At 38.6% G+C, this 17,388-nt stretch overlaps 2 protein-coding genes across 8 annotated transcripts in view; one reads left to right on the forward strand and one right to left on the reverse strand.

Annotated features, from left to right (window-relative positions):
• LOC126108629 (THAP domain-containing protein 2-like) overlaps positions 1–15,257 on the reverse strand; it is a 40,918-nt gene extending 25,661 nt beyond the window's left edge. For 2 of the 7 annotated variants that reach the window (XM_049913943.1, XM_049913941.1), the window contains exons 1-4: positions 13,927–14,116; positions 13,367–13,636; positions 12,778–13,009; positions 2,188–2,253 (exon numbers count right to left, since the gene is read on the reverse strand). In XM_049913943.1, the coding sequence (XP_049769900.1) occupies positions 2,188–2,253; positions 12,778–13,009; positions 13,367–13,636; positions 13,927–14,081 (723 nt within the window). In that variant the 5' untranslated portion in view covers positions 14,082–14,116. Of the gene's footprint in view, positions 1–2,187; positions 2,254–12,777; positions 13,010–13,366; positions 13,637–13,738; positions 13,873–13,926; positions 14,249–15,155 lie in introns of those variants that run through there. The other 5 variants (XM_049913942.1, XM_049913944.1, XM_049913947.1 and 2 more) reach the window with 5 other exon arrangements.
• The window catches only part of LOC126108631 (uncharacterized), a 35,328-nt gene continuing 32,305 nt past the window's right edge, over positions 14,366–17,388 (forward strand). Inside the window, exon 1 of the mRNA XM_049913948.1 lies at positions 14,366–14,433. Within this exon, the coding sequence (XP_049769905.1) occupies positions 14,368–14,433 (66 nt within the window). The 5' untranslated portion in view covers positions 14,366–14,367. The remainder of the gene's footprint in view (positions 14,434–17,388) is intronic.

Here is a 17,388-nt window from a genome sequence, read left to right on the forward strand (position 1 = left end):
AATTTACAGTCAATATTCGGCATTGTCTATACGGCAGCAGCTATGATCTACAGTACAAATAAGTGTTAACATGCCAGTATATGCCAATAAAATTGAAAACCACACAGGTGAACAAAAAAGAATAATGCTCAAGCTACTGGGCTTTCCAATCCAAAAATTTAATGGGTGCTTGCAGTATAAGTCCTTTCCTTCACTAGCATTCAGTCCCACCATTTTTCCTTGTCATGACTGGCCACAGTAGTCCACTGTACATCCATTTTCTCTTTAAATATAACACATTATAAATTCTAAGATAAGAACAATAAACAATACCAAAGATATGTAGCCACTACCCACTAGTAGAATGATGTGTTGTGCGGCATGCACAATCTTTTACCTGCACCAAGAAATTACTATGTTTTATGCCACAACTGTAACTACAGGGACATGTGGAAAAAATATACACAGGCAGGCATGCACTCACGCCCACCTGCACTGGTTGAAAGAAAGTATCGAAATGTTGTTCTGTGCAAAGTATTCTGTAAGCACAGTCACCTTCAACTGGTAAACAAATTATACATACAAAACCATCCGGGCACATGGCTGAAAATGACAGATGTTCATGGAACCCTCCATCAGTAATGCTGGAATACAGTATGGTGTTGGCCCACCCTTAGCCTTGCTGGCAGCTTCCACTCTCACAGGTATACATTCAATCAGGTGCTGGAAGGTTTATTGGGGAATGGCAGCCCATTCATCACATAGTGCTGCACTGAGGAGAGTTATCTACACTAGTCGGTAAGGCCTGGCACGAAGTCCAAAGTCGGCATTCCAAAACATCCTGAAAGTGGTCTACGGGATTCAGGTCAGGACTCTGTGCAGGCCAGTCCATTACAGCAACGTTAGTGTCATGTAACCACTCTGCGACAGGCCGTGCATTATGAACAGGTGCTCGATTGTATTGAAAGATGCAATCGCTATCCCTGAATTGCTCTTCAACAGTGCAAAGCAAGATGGTGCTTAGAACATCAGTGTAGGCATCTGTTGTGATAGTGCCACACAAAACAACAATGGGTGCAAGCCCCCTCCATGAAAAACACGACCACACCATAACACCACCACCGCCAAATTTTAATGTTAGCACTACACACGCTGGCAGATGATGTTCACCGAGCATTTGCCATACCCAGGCCATGCCATCGCATCGCCACATTGTGTACCATCATTCTCACTCCACACGCCATTTTTCCACTGTTCAATTATCCAATGTTTACGCTCCTTAGACCAAGTGGGGCATCATTTGGCATTTGCCGGCAGGATGTGTGGCTTACGAGTAGCTGCTCAGCCATGAAATCCAAGTTTTCTCACCTCCCGCCTAACTGTCTTAGTAATTGCAGTGGATCCTGGTGCAGTTTGGAATTCCTGTGTGACAGTCTGGACTGATGACTGCCTATTACACATTAAGACCCTCTTCCACTGTCGGCGATCTGTGTCAGCCAACAGACAAGGCGTCGTTTGGCATTTACTGGCGTGATGTGTGGCTTATGAGCAGACACTCGACCATAAGATCCAAGTTGCAGTGGATCTTGATGCAGTTTGGAATTCCTGATGTCTGCCTACTACACTTTACGACCCACTTCAACTGTCGGCAGTCTCCGTCAGTCACCAGACGAGGTTGGCCTGTACGCTTTTGTGCTGTACATGTCCCTTGACATGCCCACTTAACTATCACATAGGAAACAGAGGACCTAGGGATGTTTATGAGTGTGGAACTCCCAGGTACAGACGTATGACAAGTGACTCCAAATCACCTGACCACGTTCAAAGGCCGTGAGTTCCACAGAGTGCTCCAATCTGCTCTCTCAGGATGTCTAATGACTACTGCGGTTGCTGATATGGAGTACCTGGCAGTAGGTGGCAGCACAATGGACCTAATATGACAAATGTATATTTTTGGGGGAGTCTGGATACTTTTGATCACATAGTGTAGATGGGGTGAAGTGGATACAACCTGTGTTATTTTACTTGATACTCTGGAATCAGATATGCCACACTCCGAATCTCTTGTCTACTGCTAGAAGATAAACCCAGCTGGCCAAAAAAGTAAACTGTAATCATGATTCTGTAAATTACCCACTGAAGTAAAAGCAGTGATTAATGACATTACATATAGGAAATAGATTGCAGTGATATCAACTGAAACATTACCTCATTCTCATAATCCTCTGGCTCCTGTCTCATATTCATAATGAATGTGTGAGGACACAGATCAACCTATAACATAAAATTTACAGTCAATATTGGGCATTCTCTATACGGCAGCAGCTACGATCTACAGGACAAATAAGTGTATGCCAATAAAATTGAAAATTACACATGTAAACAAAAAAGAATATTGCTCAAGCTACTGGGCTTTCCAATCCAAAAATTTAATGGGTGCTTGCAGTATAAGTCCTTTCCTTCACTAGCATTCAGTCCCACCATTTTTTCTTGTCATGACTGGCCACTGTAGTCCACTGTACATCCATTTGCTCTTTAAATATAACACAATATAAATTCTAAGATAAGAACAATAAACAATACTGAGGAGATGTAGCCACTGACCACTAGTAGAATGATGTGCTACGTGGCATACACAATCTTTTACCCACACCAAGAAATTACTGTTTTATGCCACAACTGTAACTACAGGGACATGTGGAAAAAATATACACAGGCATGCATGCACTGCTTGAAAGAAAGTACGGAAATATTGTTCTGTTCAATGTATTCTGTAAGCACAGTCACTTCAACTGGTATACAAATTAACCATACAAATTTAAGAAGTACTTTCAGAAGACATACATAGAGCACATACACTTGCTGGTTTAAAAAAAAAAAAAAAAAAAAAAAAAAAAAAAAAAAAAAAAAAAAAAAAAAAAAAAAAAAAAAAAATTTTGGCCACTGCATTCACTAATTATTTTTTCAATTTGGGTTTTGGTTTATCAGCCTGTTGTCTAACATTACTGACTAAGATGATGATGGCCAAAAAGGTACAAATATGAACAACAAGTAACTGCTAATGCTGGATATGTGAAATAATACAGTCAAAACCATTAGTAACTAAATGGTAAATCGATCCAAAAAAAATTGGATGGGGTAATCTGCAGGTGTGATAGCATCAATGAGTGAGGAATAGCAAGTGAGTCTGCTCGTTCAGTACCTGTTCAGGGTCGTCCTTGCAGTGACTTTAGGCAGAGGCAGTTTCTGGCCTTTGTACTCAGACTGCCATATTTATACCCCTACTACACAACTGTGTCTGGTCTTCAGACAAAGCCTCCAGCTTTTGTTGTGTTCTCCTACTATGGTGGACACTGCTTCACCTGTTTTCCTCATTCAGTATGAGCCACCCTTTATCAAAATGATCTTGTAAGCGCCACATTTGTGGATTTTTTATCTTTTTATTCAGAATACTGTTAGTAATAGTGTGCTGGTAACACTCTGAGACTTGAGAGAGAAAGCAGAATAGTGGTTTAGTAGTGACAAAAGTGGACAAGGATGCTTTTAGACAAAACAGATTATTTGAAAAAGAGGGAAGATTTCCTTAACACTGAGAAACTGCAGAACCTGAGTAACAATACCACAAAGGCATTTAGGAAACCAGTGCAAAATATTATTAATAAATGCACCAGTACTTTTTGAGAGACAAATACGATCCACAATACAGATGAATGCTTCTGCACCATTATTTTAGATTTAATTAATCTTTCAGAAGACAGCTGTCAAGTTCTATCAGTGTCTGCAGCAATCCATGCTCAATATGGGAAGAAAAGTTCAAGTTGAGATACAAAACCAGTGAACCTGAAAGCACAACACAGTATTAAGAACAGTACACTTTTACTAAATAAGTTTTGTAATATTCCAGTTAATGATTGGTTTGCAGAAAAAGCATAGTAATCCAACAAAACAGGTAAACTTTATGGAGCTATAGAAGGAAAAAATATTTTTGTTTCCAAAACGCATTCTACCAAGAAACAGATGAGTTAGTTATTAGCTACCTGTTGCCTCCACTGCTAGCAGAAATTTCCATGAACAGTTTCAAGACTACTACTTAAACTGGAACCACTAGTCAAATGCGAGCTACACTGCTACTGGTACATATGTAGAAAGGAACAATCAGAATACCGCAAACTTTTCTGAGAAATATGAATGAGGACTGCAAGAACATACAGAGACATTAATATTGACAACAACACACAAAGCTTTCAATTAAAAACATACAGTAGACGCACAAATATTCACAGGTCCCCAACATTCCAGCTTTGTCAGTGTCCTGAAATTGCCTCCCCCCCCCCCCCCCCCCCCCCTCAAAAAATAAACAAATAAATGCTGCTTTCCACGTCATGATTCACTGTTTGCTTTCAATTCCACTGAGTTTGAACAAATACACACAATCAAAATAGTTGTAAGCAATGGTTACCAACCATCTGCCATTATAGCTGTGTCGTCAGTGCTGCAGAATTCCACGCGAGGGGCCCGGGTTCGATTCCCAGCCAGGCCAGAGATTTTTTCTGTTCGGGACTGGGTGTCGTGTTGTCTTGATCATCATTTCATGCTCACTGACACACAAATTGCCAAAGTGGCATCAACTAAAAATACTTGCACAAGACTGCCAGTCTACCTTATAGGACAGCCTAATCACATGCACATTTACATTTACCGACCCGCTCTTACTAACTGTATTCTTAACAAAAGGTTACAAAAACACTAGTGCATTGTAGTCTCTCAAAATGTAAAATGTGAGGCTTTATGACCTGCTTCAAACACATGTGGCGAGTGAAGGAAATTTTTGTTTGTATTCTTCTTCTTCTTCTTCTTATTATTATTTGTTTAGCATGAAAACTGATTTCTGGTGCTATGTTTTAAATCCCACAATCACTGTACAAAATTACACCCATCTGGAGCAACCTGCAGCCAACCCACGGAACTGGTCATTGGGCGACTGGGTGGCACGAGTCTTCAGTCACAAGATGAAAGGCTTTGGCAGACAGCATTACTAGCAGAAATTGTTATGACAAAAATATTGTAAAGATCATAAAAACTGAAATGAAATATGTTAGTTACTTTAAAGATGCTGAAATGAAATATGTTACTTACTTTAAAGATGCTCTTGAGATTACGTCATGTACGAGGGCATTTTGAAAAGTAAAGATACAATGGCTCGCAGTCCTTAAATAGAATATTCATTTAGAAAACGTCAGTTGCATCTTATTAACTGGATTATTTGTTATTTATTGACATAATCACTTCCATTATCCAAACATTTGTTAAGTCGGTGCATAAGCTTTTGTATCCCACAGTCATAGAAGGTTGCCGCCTGTTGTCAGAAGCACATTTCAACTTCATCTTTGATCTCTTCATCATCGTGGAATGATTTTCCACCGAGATGTGACTTCAGGTAACGGAAGATGTGGAAGTCAGTGGATGCAATGTCCGGGATGTATGGTGGATGGTCCAATACGTCCCATTTGAATTGTTTGAGTAGTGCTTTGGTTACGAGTGCTGTGTGAGGCCGGGCGTTGTCGTGAAGCAAGCGGACTCCACTTGTCAGCGTTCCCCCTGCATTTGTTTTGAATTGCCCTTTGAAGGCATTTCAAAGTCTAGCAATATGCAGCAGCATTGATTGTCGTTCCAGGAGGCATAAATTCCAATGGAAGAATCCCTTGTCTGTCCCAAAAAACAGAAGCCATGATTTTCTTCGCTGAAATCGACGTTTTGCATTTCTTGGCTTTTGGTGAATTCGAATGGCGCCATTGCATCGATTGTTGCTCGGATTCAGGTGTACGGTGATAAACCCACGTCTTGTTACCCTTCACAATGTGATCAAGAAACTCATCACCTGCTTCAGCATAGCGTGTGAGGAAGTCGAGTGCAAAGCCCATCCTTTTCTTTTTGTGTTCTTCCATTAACAGTTTTGGAACTTAGCACGCACACAATTTCCTGTACCCACACATGACAGTCACAACATCAAAGAGTCATCATTGACACGTCCAGTATGATCTAATGCAATTCTTTCAATGTGAGACATCTATTCGCATGAATTGCTTCCTCCATTCTCCGAAGAAGGGCATCAGAGATCACAGATGGCCGACCTGTTCTTTGTTTGTCATGAACATCGGTCCTACCTTCAGAGAAATTATGACACCATTTCGTTACATTTTGTCGATTCATAATGTTCCCATAAACAGAAACAATTTCTTTGTGAATATCCGCTGGTCGCTGACCTTTTGCATGAAGAAAACGTATGACGGAGCGCACTTCGCATTTGGCAGGATTCTGAATTAGCCATTTGAAAACGACCTAATCCAACCGGAAGCAACATCAACTGCTGAACGAGCGCGAGGAGAAAGCTAACAGCTCAAGGTTAACAGCAGTGTTGCCAACTTGCTCGCCAAAACTCTTCTGTTCCTCTAGCGTATGGTGTATTTTTACTTTCTGAAATACTCTCGTATTTTATGGCTCAAATCTGTACAAAATTATGTAAAGCGTGTTTATGACAATACCACTATGTTACAAACTGTGTATTATGAATTTATTACAAAATAACTATTTTTTTCTTATTTATTAAAGTTGAGTGACTTGTGCACGAAGTATCTACTGGAATCAGATTGACTGGATTTCTGTTATCAGAAGTGGATTGGCATCAACTGCACTTTGTGGGTTTAAAAAGAAAATATTTTACTATGTAAAATTTTACAGCACAGATATTAATAGCTTTGGTTGACTTTTCTACACTGACCACATCTCAGAGTCCGGAAGTGTTAATTTATGAAATATCCTTACATATTCACTCATTAAAAGCTCATAGGAACCTGGCAAGAACAGTCACTAATTTTTGAAAGATTACTGAAGTTAAATAGCGCAACATTAGAAAGCGTGTTTCGATGAATCTGTAGAAGCAGTGTCATCTCTGACTTTCTGAAACTTCTCGAAATTTTATCATAGACCAAAGCATAAACTCTGCGGTTTTTATGAGACACACAACTCAATGAACTTTTTTTATGTTACCTGACCTGATTTTAACTGAACCAAACAACTGCTTTTATTTAAACTTATTGGCAAGAATATTTGATTGATCTACATGTTGCTTTACCAAGAAGTGGAAGAAATGCTGCCTATTCGAATCAAAAACCAGCAAATGCAGACTACAGTGCCAAGACAGGGCTGATATATTGGACTGTGAGAATTAAAATCTTACAAAACCAACACTGTGTGTGTAACACTGCAGTATTCACCAACAGAGCCCCAAATACTGCCAGTAATTCCTCGGCTACCATTAGCTAGTAGGCAATCTACCACAATATGCAATATTTTTAAAGAAAAAATATTCAGTTACTAAGTATACCACAAACACAGCAGACAAAAATTTGATTTGAGAACAACTACAACTGAGGGTTGTACTGAAAAGACAGAAGTCCACTTAAGCTGTAAATGAGATTTTAATAGCATGACTAGTTTTGAACTCCATTGTCAGGTGCTACACATTGCAACGAGGAGGGGAGGGCATGCTAGAATACAGCATTATCTTTGGAAGTCAGAACAGTTAAAACCGAACTTAATGGCTTCTTACTCCCATAGTTTGTAAAGTTGCTCATTACTCTTAAGGGGGGGTACCATATATTTTAAAATAAAATCCTAAATCAGTAGCTTAACTACCCAAGAATACACTGTCAAACTTTCAAACAAAAATTTGCGTTCGTTTAGATAATATGAGCGTAGTACCAAGTGCACATCAGGTTCAAACTCGAGCGCAGATAGGGCAGAGCACTACCTCAGGTGGGCTTGACTGGTTCAACCTCACACAAAATGCAAATGAAAGTTTTAATTCCACTATTTGGCGATTAGCTCCGAAACACTTGCACTCTGGACTAAAAGTCATTGAATTGGCATCATATTTAGCAGCGGGCTTAATCGATGAAGGAAATTCATTCCTTCTGATGGTCATGAATGAGGAAGGAATTTTAGTAGGCACGCAAAGCTTCAATTATGCTGAGCAAATGGATAACCAGCAAGTGAGCTGTCAATATCGACGTAATTCATTTTAATTGAAAGAAGGTCAGAAAGCACCACTCCATGTGCAAAACGAATCCTTAGAGGAACGAGGAGGATTACTATATGGTGCTGGAAACGCAGACTAATCAGTAAGCATTTTGCATTGTCGTTCACTTACTTGAATTTCTAGTTTAGAAGAATTTATTTTTCAAATGCATTTATTTCAAAATGACTTTTTTCACATTTGCGTGCAGTCTAACTTAGAAAGTATAGAACAGATCATTATGAAAACTGATAGTACGATTGTTTATAAAATTACAAATTATATGACCAACTTGTGAGATGATATCATGATTGTAAGGGTATCTTTCTTTGCATAATTAGAGGAAAAAAATCGTGAAAATCGAAGTACATTGTTCCAACACTTGCAAAATTTTTAATTTTCATTATTTTCACCTGCACTGAGGTTCATATTCTTTGAAAATAAGTTATTAATGTAAAATCAAAACCTTTTTGATTTCAAATAAAAATCTGAATGGCTACACTGCATGCAATTGGAGTAATATACTCACAACCTTCATCGGACATAACAACGTAAATTTGTTAGTTTTGGCTGAAATTATTCAAAAAAATTGACAAGAAGTGTTTCTAAATATGAATGAAATTATGTCAAAATTTGATTAAATTTTAATTAATTCTTCTCAGCCAAAAACAAAAAAATCCCAAAAAATCAGTGTCAAACAGCCTCCTAATGTGGTTTCCCCCCTTAACATTATGTATTTTATAGCTCATGTTTACTTAACTTTTTTTTCTTATTTTGATTCAATCGCTGAAAGTGTTGGTGTAATCCTGGTTCACCCTTTATGTTTGACCATTAACAGGTTACGGCAGGTTTAATAATCTAGTGTGAATGCACGATATCCTTGTTAACACTAGAGCTGGCTTCCGATTTTGCCACCCTTGGCTTTTAAATACATTTTTGTGTCATGTTTTATTATCCTTATGAGCACTAGAGATATGCTATAGGGAGTAGAATTCCACCACTACCACACCTATTTTTATTGCCTATACTGGGCAATGCAAAAAGAAAAAACAAATTTAAGTGGTTTATCCAAGCCATAAAAGATAGAGACGCATTCTGCATGTCACTGGATAGAGGAAGATCCAAAGATTAGATACAGCTACAGAGTTGTTTGTATGTAGCACCATTACAACCATACCACAAGAGATGTCTTCTCTGTGATCAAATTTTCATGAATTCAATCCACTGTTCAAGTGCAATGTGCATTCCATCATTGGTTCAGCAAGAAGCCACATCTGTACAGGCATACACAATTCCCAGAAGTTTGTCACATATCCAAAGGGAAGAGCATTAGTCGGCCACGTTCAGCTGATGAAAATGTCGAGCATATGTGAGATGCATTCACACGGAGCCCTCGGAAGTCCACAAGATGGGTTTCCTCAAACAACAGTGTGGTGCTTTCTGAAAGAGACACCTGTATATGAAGCCTTACAGGTTGCAGTTACTGCAGCAATTGGGTCCTGGCGACCATAACAAAAGATAGGAATTTTGCATTTCCATTCTCCAGGATACGGCAGAGGACACCTCTTCAAATGGCTCACCTTTTCAGACAAATCAACATTTCATCTATTCGGTACAAATTTGGAGGTCACAAAATCCTGACATAGTCATCTAACATGGAAGACTCAGTGAAACTGAATGTGTTTTATACTATTTCTGTTGACAAAGTTTATGGACTTTTCTATTTTGCAGAGGAAACTGACAGGAATTTCATAACTGGATATGGTGCACAGTTGGTCATTTCCTCAAGTTCATGAAGATTCCAACAATTTCATTTTTATGCACGACTGCTCCCCCACCTCACTTTCACCCTGAGGTGTGGCATTATCACCATCATCTCACACCGTTAGACTGGAAGAGCTAGATAAAGAGACATTGCTCATAGCTTTTGGCCACCCACGTCACCACACCTCATGCATTATCATTTTTTTTTCCCCGTCTGGGAGTACATAAGCAACGAAATCTGTCTGCAACTCTGACAGCAACTCTTCACGATCTGAGAAAACGAACTGTTCAAGTCGTCAACTCAAAACAAGAACCTGTTGATTTGTGTGGGGAATGGAATTGACCACCATTTTGCTTTTTGTTGATCAACGAATGGTGCTCGTGTTAAGTGTGTGGTGTAGTGTCTGCGTGAACAAAAATCTTTGAACCTTCCTCTATCCAGTGACTTCCAAAATGTGTTTCTTAGTTTGTCTATAATAAACAACAGACATCTGTGCTTTCTTTTCGAATCACGCTGTATATAGTGTTGCTCATTTAAGTGAATAAATTTTTGCATGTACTACCACCACGAGCCCACCTTGCTAGCCGCATGGTCTAACACGCTGTTTCCCGAGTGGGAAGGCGTACCGGTCCCTGGCACGAATCCGTCAAGCGGATTAGTGTTGACGTCCAGTGTGCCGGCCACCCTGTTTCAAGGCAATTTTCAAGGCAATTTTCCATCTGCCTCGGCAAATGTGGGCTGCTTCTCCTTATCCCACCTCAGTTACACTATGTCAGAGATTGCTGCGTAAACACCATCTCCACATACGCATACACCATAATTATTCTACCACGCAGACATTTGGGGTTACACTTGATTAGTATGAGACGTTTTGCCAGGCGCGGTTGGGAGGGGGGGGGGGGGGCGGGCATGTGTGAGATTGTATTGATGACGTATTACTTTTATTATAGATCTTCACAGTGTTTTTGCACACATGAGAATGGCATGGTGAGTGACAGGTGTGTGCTTGACTGGTTTTTGTTTTGTTGTGAAGTATGTCCTGAGTTTATTAAGTACCGGGGTAAGTTGGGTGGGCTTGAGGTTGTGGTGGAGTTGGACGAGTTGCAGTTTGGGAAAAGGAAATATGGCAAGGGTAAGTCTGTGGTTGGTCTCTGGGAGTGGGGGGCTGATGTACTAGGGGGGGGGGGGGGGCCTGTTCGGAATGTGTTTTCTGGGTTGTGGAGGGGTCGTCTAAGGTGGAATTAAAGGGGTTAATTGAGGAGTTTATAGAACCGGGTTCCATTGTAGTTTCAGATGCTTTTTCTTCTTATAGGGGGTTGGGTGAGAGGGGGTACAAGCATTTAGTTGTTAACCATAGTTTAGAGTTTAAAAATTATGAGACGGGAGCTTGTACGAACACTATAGATGGGATGTAGGGGGCCATTAAGTCAGTTCTTGGGAGGGGTAAGACCCAGAAGAAGGCCACTGCAATTGTGGCCGAAATGTTGTTTTTTCTCCAGCAGCAGTAGTTTTTACATTATGACGCAGTACCATACCCAGAAAACTTTTATGTCCATTGTTTAGATGTAGTTTGTCCCCACCCAAAAACACCAAATTTCCCACCCTTGTCCCATTAGTATCATTAGAGTTTTGTGGAACGTGTGTGTGTGTGTGTGTGTGTTGGCTTTTTGATGTATTTTCGTGTTTGTTATCATGTTTATGTAATGACGTCATAAGCGCCATATTGAATTTGTGATGTATGGTCGTTTCCGCCATATTTGTGGCGCCACGGGTCAAAGCAGATGGGTCGAATCGGACGCTACTGTATTTCCAACTGTCAGATATAGAAGTAACTTCAGGTGTGCCCCAGGGAAATCTGTTGGGACCCTTGCTGTTCATGCTGCATGTTAATGGCCTCACTGAAAACGTTAACAGTAACCTCAGACTTTTTGCAAATGATACAGTTATCTGTAACGCAGTACTGTCTGAAGAAAGCTGCACAAATTTTCAGTCAAATCTTGTTAATATTTCAGAGTGGTGCAAAGATTGGCAGCTTGCTTTAAATGTTCAGAAATGCAAAACTGTGCACTTCACACTAGCATTATAATATCAGTGAGTCACAGATGGAATCGGCCAATTCATAAAACAGCTGGGTTAACACTTTGTAGGGATATAAAATGGAATGACTGCATACATTCAACTGTGGGTAAAGCAGGTGGTAGACTTTGGTTTCAGTAGAATACTGGGGAACTGCAATCAGTCAACAAAGAAGATAGCTTACAAATCACTCATGCAAGCACTTCCAGAATATTGATCAAGGCACGACTCATACAGACTAGGACTAACGGGGGATATTGAACGTACACTGAGAAACAAACAGTTGCAGGTTTGTTTGACCTGTGTTACAGTGACATAGAAACTGAGCTGCCAGGCTCTGAAGATAGATGTAAACTAGCCCCAGAAAGTCTACTAATAAATTTTTGTGAGGAAAAGATTAGAGTAATTACAGCCCACATAGAGGCATTCAAACAATTGTTCTTCCCATGCTTCTTACATGAACGGAACAGGAAGAAACTTTAAGAACTGGAGCTATGGGACGTACACTCTGCTATGTACTTTGTGGTGGTTTGCAGGGTATGGCTGTAGAAGTATATTACATATTTGAAGAAAATGTGTGTGTGTGTGTGTGTGTGTGTGTGTGTGTGTGTGTGTGTGTGTGTGTGTGTGTGTGTGTGAGGGGGGGGGGGGGGTTAAAAAACCAAACTAAATGCAATTAATCTATAATGAGCCACTGGAGACAAATTGTCCCTTGAACAAAAATATTCAGAAAACATTCAGAAGAAACCTCTAATTTTTTGTGAGGAGTCAATGTTCCTCCAGAGTAATGATGTAAAACATTATGATGAGAAAATAAAAAATAAGGAGGACAGAAGTTTTACTTAGATAATAAGAGAAAACGTATTTAGATGTGTTGGTTTACCTCTAACATTTCGCCAATACTTTCAGTAATTATTTGCTTCTGTTTCAAATCCGACAACAAAGCTTGAGCGGTACAACCTTTTTTCACTTCACGCCGAGATTTTTGTCTGTGTACAAGTTTCTGCTTTATGGTACTTTCAAGACCATCTTTAGCAACTTCCTTATCATAGTCACACATACAAGCTTTTCTAGACCTTCTTCTCTGTTTTAGGGGCTGATTATTTGTGGAACACCTAAAAATTTGTCATTTTATGTACTCACTGTGAACATCCCTCAATAAAATATACTGAATACAACACACTACAATATTTCTGAATAGGTAGCATATATATTAAGAAATTTTTTTCTGCTAACACTACATTCTGCTAGTTCCTCCTGTTAATGCTATGGTAACATTAGCTTTGAATTAAAAAAAAAAAAGTCATTGAAATTCGCACAGATTTTGATAACTACTAAACCAAACTTCTGCTGAATGTAATTTTATATATCAAATAATGAAACTGATTGCTTTAGAGATTGAAACTCGTGCATGACAACATGCTTTAAACAGTCATGTCGGCAAAAGTACAAATAAAATAAATGTACCCTACATTTCATTGTCCGTTGCAGACGAAACGTTTTCCGTGTTTATTTCAAACTGTGGCAATTTATTTCTTCCTTTCGATGCCAAATGCAGAGGACAATAAAAAATTGATGGAACAGCATCACGCTTCAGTTTTCTTCCGGAACCAAAGGCCACAGTTTCGAAACAGTCTGATGAAAAATGTTTACTGCATATTTTTGTGTACTTGGTTGCTTTAAAATTCTTCCTTTTCAGTGCAAGGGTCCAAACATTCCTCCGTACTTCATCTGCGGGGAAACTATTAACAAATATACTTAGATTAAGTTAAAACACATTTCTTAAGTTCGCATCATGGGAAGAAAACTGACAGAAGATAATGTAATTATTATATCACAAATACCCGTTCGTGTTTTTCGAGACATGTGTAACGAACATTATGAATTAATTAATAGTATATATACACAAATAAATAGTCCTGGAAGACCATTCGCTTCTGCTCGGTAAAGATGTTACTTTTTGCGTCCTGTATTTCATACACTTTGTCTCGAAGAATACGTTTGCAAAATTTTGTTGTCAAAATAACTTTACCTGTGAAATGAAAGTTCAGCTCCTTTAACGTATTTTTCCGTGCAACCCAACGCTGCACAGGAGTTCACCATTATAATACAAGAACGTTGACAGGTAACACTAAAGCAAAGGAAAAAATACAATCTGTCTACTAATCGCCGGCAACTGTAATCCATCCGTCAGCTGATTGAGACATTGGTTTCCATATTACCTGTAATGACGTCATTTACCGCAAGTTTGGCGTACATGATATATTTTCACTTGTTCATTAGTTTATACCACAAATACTGCGATTCTTTTGGGTTATTACAAAAAGAAAATGAATTTTACGACAGAACTTCCCTTAATTAAGAGAAAATAAAACCCAATGACGTCACCTTCATTTGTTATTTTGTTCATTGCAGGTTGTACCATAAAATACGAACTGAACGAGCTGCAATCAATATTCGGAAAACATGACGAATGCTAAGCACAAATTTGGTAGAGGTTTCTGCTTTCCCCTTTCTAATTGAACCTGTAATGAACAAGGTATTTTCTTCATTTGCTAGTTTTTCGCGTGTAATTCGACCTAATAAACAGCGCGGAACACTAAAGTAGTATTACTGTCTAGTGTCTTGTCGAGGTTATTCTAATGCTACATATGTTGGGATAAATAGTGATTGCAGAGAGCATTTTACAGAGCATGGACTTCACAGAAACATGAAAGGGAAAGAAGCCATGAGTGCTGAAATATCGAATGCTATTAAAGACTCTAAAGTAGAAAGAAACACTATTACACTGTCTGGAAACGGCCTTATTAAAGTATCAACATTAGTGGAAATAGGAAGAGCTGATGTCCCACAATCATTGGTAGCAACAGAAGATTCTTTGACGTTAGAAGAAGTAAAAAAATCTGAAGTGTCGTCCAGTACAGCAGCCACATCAGCCAAATTGTCAGTAGTGTCGAAATCATCAAAAACAGCTGAACCATTATCATCAGCAGCAGATGTACCACCCTCCCCAGCAGGTTCAAAATCAAGTCCAGAATCTGTGACTAGTCCATCAATCAGAAGAACAGAGGCAAGAACAGTGGTACAAAATGCCACTCAGATATCATCAACAGAAGAAAAATCAACACCATCGGAGCATCATTTATCAGCTTCATATGCAGCTTCAACGTCCACAGTAACGTCAGTGCCAACTGTAGTTCAAGATTTAAACGAAAATACAGTTTCAGCAAAAGTTCCAGTATCAATTGGAACATCACTTACAAAACCAGACTCAGCATCAAAACTGGCAGCAGCTCCAACATCCACTGAATCATCAGCTTCAGAAACACCTCCAGCATCCACTGAAACAGCAGCTACAACTACAGATACAAGTATGGTGGCACGTCCAGGGGTAAGAAATACAAGGAGCAGGAAACGTGTAATTCTTAAGGATTTTTGGTACCCAGCCTCAGCAACGAACAGCCGGTAACATTGGGAAGCATGAGTACAAACTCCTCTCAATCTAATTTCAATAATTTAAAAATAATGAGCCTTAACATACAATGCATTAAAAATAAAATATTAGAACTTGAGATTGCAGCCAGTGAAGCTAGTATAGATTGTATTTGCATTCAAGAACATTGGTGCATGAGTTATGAACTAGAAAATATTTGCATTTCCCCATACAAATTAGTAAGCCATTTTTGCAGGAAGGAAACAAAACATGGTGGTGTTTGCATTTATGTAAAACCTGGAGTAAAGGTTAAAAATATGACTGTAACTGAATCCTTGAATGCAGAAAAACATTTTGAGGCTGCAGCAATACAGTTGAATATGCAAAAGAGTAAATTAATAATGATGTCAGTGTACAGATCACCATGTGGTGATCCTGAAATTTTTAGAAATAAGTTAGAGGCATTGCTCAAAATATTACATCATAAAAAATTAACAATAATTATAAGTGGAGAGTTTATGTCAACTTATTGACTGAAGGTGCATCCAAAGATCAGTTCCTGAATGTTTTACATAGCTTCAATTTGTATCCACATATAACTAACCCTACAAGAATAACAAACTCTTCAAAAAGTCTCATAGATAATATCTTCACAAATATAGATGCCATAGATATATATGTAATAAATGTTGACCTAGGAATATCTGATCACAATGCACTTATCCTTAAATTTCCCATAGCCCCTGTGACCAAAAATAGTTCATACCAAATGTACAGAAGAACCTTCTCCACAAATAGTTGCAGTCACTTCATAAATACACTGACTAACCAATCATGGGCAGAAGTACTGTTACAAACTAGCACAAACACTGCATATAATGTTTTTTCTTCCCTGTTTATGTTGAATTTTGAAATGTGTTTTCCTAAGAAACTTGTCAAAACAAAAACATATGGGCATACACATGCTAACTCCTGGATCACAACAGGTATTAGAAATTCCTCCAGGACCATGAAAATGCTTAACTATAGACTGAAAAGTTGGACTGACCCCAAGTTTAAAGAATATGTAACAAATTACAAAAAATATATAGAAAAGTAATTACAAAAGCAAACTTACTAAGTAATGATAAATTAATAAGAAAATCAGGCAATAAATCAAAAACTATTTGGGAAATTGTGAAAAGGGAAACAGGTAAGGGCCTCAAGGATCAGGAAATAGTACTCAAAAATAGTGAAAATATTGAATTAAAAGATGAAACTCTGGCAAATTACATTAATAATTACTTTTTAAGTGTACCAGTGTCATTAAGTAAAAACTTTACTGAACATGAGAAATTAACAGCCCCAAAAGTAGACAGTAGTATGTTGTTAACTCCCACAAATGATAATGAAATATTAAAGGTGATAAAGAGTCTAAAATCAAAAATGTCTGCAGGTGTTGATGAAGTGCCTGTGTCAATAATAAAAAAAGTTGCCCAACAAATTATAAAGCCCCTGGTACATATTGCCAATTTGTCTTTCAGCGAAGGTGTGTTTCCTGAGGGGTTGAAAATCTCTAAGGTTAGACCTCTGTTTAAAAAAGGAGATCCATACAAGGTAGAAAATTATAGACCAATATCCCCTCTCCAATCATTTTCAAAAATTCTAGAGAAATTAATGAAAACCAGACTCATAAATTACTTAGATGCTCACAAACTTCTAAACTGCAATCAACATGGCTTTCGCTCAGGCCACAGCACAGAATCAGCTATCCATGCCTATACCAAAGAGATTGTCAGGAGTCTCGACACTAAAAAATGTGTAGTGGGAATTAACTTAGATTTATCTAAAGCTTTTGATACAGTAAATCACAAAATTCTGTTAAACAAGATGGAGGCAATAGGTGTAAGGGGAGTTGTGAAGCAGTGGTTTGAATCTTACCTTCAAGATAGAACTCAGGTAGTAGAAGTCATCGCAGAACATAAAAATCAGAAAATCAAGTGGGTTTCAGATGCAAAGAAATTGGAAATAGGTGTCCCACAGGGCAGTGTTCTTGGTCCCTTATTATTCTTGCTTTATATA

This window comes from Schistocerca cancellata, chromosome 11 (assembly GCF_023864275.1).
Source record: "Schistocerca cancellata isolate TAMUIC-IGC-003103 chromosome 11, iqSchCanc2.1, whole genome shotgun sequence".
NCBI classification, from domain to species: domain Eukaryota; kingdom Metazoa; phylum Arthropoda; class Insecta; order Orthoptera; family Acrididae; genus Schistocerca; species Schistocerca cancellata.